This window comes from Brachionichthys hirsutus, chromosome 23 (assembly GCF_040956055.1).
Source record: "Brachionichthys hirsutus isolate HB-005 chromosome 23, CSIRO-AGI_Bhir_v1, whole genome shotgun sequence".
Lineage (NCBI taxonomy): Eukaryota > Metazoa > Chordata > Actinopteri > Lophiiformes > Brachionichthyidae > Brachionichthys > Brachionichthys hirsutus.
The window spans coordinates 921,149-927,148 of NC_090919.1; the positions used below are offsets into that span (position 1 = coordinate 921,149).

The window sequence follows — 6,000 nt, forward strand, 5'->3', positions numbered from 1 at the left end:
AGTACTCCGTATACAAAGAGAGATGAGAGGAACCCTGCCACTCTCACGAAACCATCGACTTGAAGAAAGGTTGAGGTCTTCAGCGCGGAAGCCCGAGCGAAGTTGGAGGCGTTCGTTTCCTTCGTCTTCCGATGCTTCCTGTTGTGATTTAGCAGAAGGACACAGAGGAGTTGTTTGCCCCCGCCCCGCTCTTCCTCTCCGTCCCCTTGGCTCATTGGGGACAATTATGCCCCTCGTTCGAAGCTATTGCCAAGCCCAATTTGCCACACAAATTAATTGGGTAGATTTTGAAGAGCGAGGGGGACGGGGGTGAAGGAGAAAATGAGAGCAAGCAACAAACCAGTGGAAGGAATGGAGGAACTTGTTGTTTTTAAATCCAGGTTATTTCATAAAGGTCTTGCTTTTTCGTATTTGCGATTCCCACACGATGGAGGCGAACTCGCACCTGGATGGACCCAGAGGGTCGGCATTTAGCGTCCGGTTATGAATGTTGCAAAAAAACAAAGGCGTTCCCCAGTAGCTGGAAGCGATCGTTCCGGGATGAGGTAGCGAGCAGACAAAGGTGCATGCAAAAAGAAAAACCAACAAAGAAAATTGGAGCCCAGAGCTAGCATGCAGCGCCTGGAGCGGCTCTTCCTTCACCCAGACACTGGCCTCCCTGCCCCCCCCCCCCCCCCCCCCACCAACACATGGGCCCAGCTCATTAAGGCAGAGCTAGCCACCGCGGCTACATGATGATAAGTTTGTTTTGGATTTGGAATGATGACCTGACCCAGCTGTCTAAGTGTGGTGTGGGGTTAGCGGCAGCTGCTAGTAGCCAGACGGATACAGGAAGGAAAGGAATTGGAGCACAGAGATATAATGATTGGGGGGGGGGGGGGGGCTGCTCATTATGCATGTGCAGTTCTGTGATGGGGACGTTTCCGGACACGTGAGAGCAGAAGTTTTTGGAGACTGAAGCTTTCGGCATCAACTTTATTTCGTTTCCTTCCTCGTCAAACGCCATTATGTAAATTTGAACATTCGACTGTGGATGATGGGACTTTTTCTGAAAAGATAACTACTGAATTGCCCCCCCTCAACTGTAACATTTATCGACTGTTAATGCCATTTTGGGACGGGGCCCATAATTAAATTGAGTCAATAAATCCTGGAGCTGCACATAAAACAGGAAGGGGGGGGTAAATGTAGAAAACATTTCTCCATTTCGCTTCCACCCCGCTGTGAGACATATGTGGCGCGAGGCGGAGGAAGAAAAATAAAAAGGCATTGGAACAGATTGCAGGGAGCATTTCTCAAGCACAAAGTTGAAAATCTCACCCATCAATTTCCCTTCCGGCGGCTCGGCTCCGTGACCTTGGGCGAACGACCCCCTTCATTCAAAGATATTCAGCTGAAGGGATTTCAGGGGAGTCATAAAACTTTTATTCATCCCTCTGTGACTCCAGAAGCTAATGATTCATGGATCTTGGTGTAAAAAAAAAAAAGAGAGCGAGGGTGGGCAATGATGGGGTTGCCATGGCGCAGGACCAGAGCTCAATGAGGTTTGAAAACTGTTGCCACACATCAACGGGCAGATGTCTGATGTCAAGTAACTCAATTCCAATGACTCGGTATGTCTGCTTCACACGGTGCTTCCTTCAGGAGCTGATGGGACAAACGTCCATTTGAGCTCATTTTAGGTTTGGGCGGGGAAGGCGGGGGTCTTTGCAGGTGCGTGTCGTGATTAACAGAATTTAAATAAAAGAATGCTTTGCCTTCAGTCACCTCTTGAAATACATTTTCGTGTACGGATGCACGCTCCTTGCAGAACGGGACACGTGAAAGCCCAACGGTCCACTTACTTTGAGCATCGGCGAGGTGGAGGAACAGACCCAGGACCAGCAGCAGCGGCGTGGGTCCGGTTCTGTGCATGGTGGGACAGCTTGGCACCAGCATGCTGTTGGCAGCCTCGGTGGCGCTGGCTCACAGAACCCTGTGAGTCAGTCCGGCCTGATTTCTCAGATGCAGGATATTCACAGCCTATGCAAAGGCAAGGGAGGGAGAGAGAGAGGGAGAGAGAGAGAGGAAGTGAATGAAACAAAGCTGTTCGGCTCCCTGGGTTTTATCGGTCCCTGCACATTTCTGACATACCCCCACACAGCCCCCGCTGGAGCTGACGGAGGACAGGCAGAGGCTGATGTGCTCACGGGGTATGTTCTGACAGTCCTCTAAATGGAAGAGTCACTTTACACAATGTGTGTGTGTGTGTGTGTGTGTGTGTGTGTGTGTGTGCACGAGAGAGCTGGAGAAACCACGCAGATAAAAAGGGAGAACTAATAAGATTCTGCCTTCGGTGGCGAGCGCCAATTAAATACGCCGCGTAATAAGAGTGCGCTTTTAGATCGGCGGCGATATGTTTCACGCAGAGAGCTCCTCATCTGGGGAAGAGTAAAAGTAAAAGGCTTTTCCTTGAGCCGACATCAGGACGTGTCCTCAGGGGGGGGGGGGCGTGACCACGTCGCTTTAGTACTTTAAACCGTATTCTGCCAGCGCTCAAACAACGACTCGGATCGACAAGACGGAGCGGCCGCGTGTTGCTAGCAGGGGCTACGACACGGCGAGCTAGCATTAGCCTGCATAATGGCTCTATATCCCTCGTCATCCTTTTGCTTAAGCCGGAGCTTGATTCTCGGCGATGGATGCTCTGCAGTAGTCTTCGCCGCCAAACAGCGCTCCCGGCTAATCCAAGTGTGGAGAGCTTTGATGACATGCGGTACGGCTGATCGCCGCCGCCGGCTATCATCGGCTTTCCGTACAGAACGCTGTTGTTCCAGCTGTGGCGGCTAGCGGCCCGTGGCATTTCGGACCCTTTGTGTACGGTGAGATAAAAACAAACACAAGTAGCATTCCTCTGGAATCTGTTTTTCTGCAGATTTGACTGCGGCTCAGATCAGTAGCCCCGATGATGACAAAGTGCCTCATTTCCCTGGCACCAATAACCCCCCCCCCAGCCCTGCCTCTTTCGTTTCCGTGGGCTGTAAATGGCAGTCAAAGACGGGAAGCTAGCGCACCTGTCACACTCGATTTGTGTTTGGTGGGGGGGGGGGGGGGAGATAGACGCGACTACCTGTCTCCAAGCGCCACTGGGCTAGCAGCGAGAGCGGGGGAGGTGTGGCGAAGGAAATCAATTTGAGGCAATCTCATCACCCCGCTTACACCACCAACGCGCACACACACACACACACACACACACCTATGAGCAACTGGGACTTTGATTGGAATCAACCGGACTAGAGAGGATCTGGACCCGCATCCAAGTCCCTTCACTCGATCAACGTCTGAATCTCTGTAATGACTCGACGCGAGTCAGCGGCCATCCCCGTTATTCACACCCGGCATGAGCGCACGCCACAGATCTGTCCGTCTGGTCCTAAAGGCGGACGGAGGGGCTGCTGCTACCCTTAAAGGTACATGGGAGGGGGGGCGGGGCTTGGCCGACACGCTTTGCTGCACGCTTGTGTTCCTGGGTCTGTGAATGCATGCAGGAGCACGTGCAGCATTCGATCTGTGACGGCGCCACCTCTGCACAGCCGTCACGCGTTGCACCTTCACTTTCTGACGTTCGGCGGTGCCGACTCTTTCTATTGAACCTTTATTAGAACAGAAAAATCCACTATCTTCTCTTTCTTGCTGAGACCCCCCCCCCCCCCCCCCCCCCAGCCTTATTATTGTGTTCCCATTCAGTGGCGCCTCATTCAAAGGATTTTTGCTGCTGATAGCAATCGTGCATTATTAAACAAAGCCTGACAACATGCACAGTGTTAATTAGAAAAAGAGTTGGGGGGGGGGGGGGGGGCATGAGGTAGAGAGAGGCTGGCGAGCCGTCTATTGTCTCTCCGCTCCTTGATCGCTATCAGAAACGTGAAGCAGAAGGAGCATACGGTCTTTCTGTTCTCCATAATGCCTGCTCGCCGGTCTGATCTGAGCCGCTGGCTTCGCCGTTCGCCTCCATTTATTCCAGCAATATTATTATTAATGGGAACAAGAAAAGAAAAACATAGACTGACAGTTTTATCTGAGATTTCAAGCCCGTGCTCAAAACAAACAAAGTGAACGTAATGGGAAATCTTAATGTCTGTTTTTTTTAAAATTCAGCCTCGTGGCCCGACTGAACAGAACTTCGAGGCTTTTGTGATTTGTGTATTTTATCCCAGCGGGCCCCGCCCCTCTGCAATTATGGCCAAAGACAAAATGCCGGAAACTTGTTGCACTTATTTCAATCATAAAGCTGGATTAACTTTTCCCCCCTTTTATTTCTTATTTTTTGCACAAAATGCATGAAAAAGGAGCAACACATCCCTGCTGTTCGTTATTTCACGGCAGTCGGGGGGGAATAAAACACCTTCCAGCCTTTTATACGTCATTACGCCATCGCGGATACAAACAGGGGAGCGTTGCAGCGTTTCATTAGTGGCGCTATTTGCTCGGTAAATGCAGCACGTACCGTGTGAATGTTCCTGAATGCTGTATTTTGGGGACACAATGCCACGACGCCGGGACTATTTGTTGCTGTAATTAAACCCCTGAGGTCAAAGGGCGCGGAGTTTTGTGCATTAGCGCGACTCCTCGTCGAGCAGCTTTAGAAGCATGGCTGCCGGTGACAGGCTCCCGCCCACGGAGGCCCTCGGCTTTTATTAAACATCACATGACCAGATTAATAAAATAAGCCCATCAAAGGCGCAGCTCCTCAATCTCAGTCATCCACGCCCACATGTTGCCTATTTCCTCGTGAAGTTTGGGTTCCAGTCACGTTTTCCGGCTGCATCCATCTTGCAAAGACGCCGAGCCCCCGTCTCTGATATTTACTCCTTTCTTTTATGAAGCCTACTTGCCGTTTTATGTCGGTTCTTTACCTCGTCTTTCCTACCCGACCACCGCGGAGTGATTTAAGACCGAGTGACAAGGCCGTTTCTCACGCATCACTCCCGATCAGACGGCATGTGTAATAACATCCCTCAGGCTAATCTGAGCTATCCCCTCCAGCGCCTCGCTGACAAAGAGATGCTCTACTTATTTATTTACTCCTTCCTCCTCGCCCCCTCTGACCTCCCGCCACCATAAACCATCCCGTGGGCGGCGCCAACTCCTTCTTCGGCTTCACGTGGAAATGTGACTAATTTCTTTACAAAAGATGTTCCGCGAGTGATGACGGCGGTCGCGTCTCGTTTTTCATTCGAACGAATCCCTCAACATGACACGTGGGAAAGAGCCGGGTCAAGCAGGGGGTGTGTCTTCAGGAGAATTCAGTAGGAGAATGGCTGGGATTACATTGATGCCGCATGAGCAGGGGAGGGCAAAATCATATTATGAAGCGGGGGGGAGTGGGGGGGGGGGTAATATGGATAAGCGGTGCAACAAGGCAGAGAGGGAGAAAGGAGAGGAGGAAGAGCGCGATGAAGGGTAGAGAGGAGGCGAGTCGGTGGCAGGGAGGCGAGGGAGCTCGCCTCGCTGCCAGCTTTTCTCACGCTCCGTCTGTGCTCGTATACTGAAGAGGCGGCGCGGGAGGGATGGAAGCGAAAAAGGAGGGGTGGAGGGCGAGGGAGCGGCGCCGCTGAATGGGAAATGATCGGTCTGACGGCATAAAGGTATTATTTCCTGAGATGACGGCATGTGAAGAAGAAGAACTCGTCCGGATCCACCCGATCGGGATCGTCCGTCGTCGATGCAGCACAAACACACGACTCCTACGCAGGCGCTTGTACGCATGAAGATGCCTTCATGTTTGCAAAATACATCATCGTGCATACTCATGCGCCCCCCCCCTCCACCCCCCTGCATGCTTTTGCCGCTTTGACATCGACCCTCAATGCAGCAATGATCTGTGGGAGGATGAATAATCTCGCTTCCGTGAAGAAAATAACCAAAGGACACCACAATATGCCTTCCTCATCTGTTAAACAACTGCTACAAGCTGCGGCGTGACATTTACGCAGCTTTTGTCACGCCGTTCGGTATGTA

At 51.6% G+C, this 6,000-nt stretch overlaps 1 protein-coding gene across 1 annotated transcript in view; it reads right to left on the reverse strand.

Moving 5' to 3' along the window:
- The window catches only part of LOC137911310 (receptor-type tyrosine-protein phosphatase delta-like), a 57,865-nt gene extending 55,927 nt beyond the window's left edge, over positions 1-1,938 (reverse strand). The window contains exon 1 of the mRNA XM_068755663.1: positions 1,845-1,938. Within this exon, the coding sequence (XP_068611764.1) occupies positions 1,845-1,938 (94 nt within the window). The remainder of the gene's footprint in view (positions 1-1,844) is intronic.
- Positions 1,939-6,000: the final 4,062 nt, after the last annotated feature.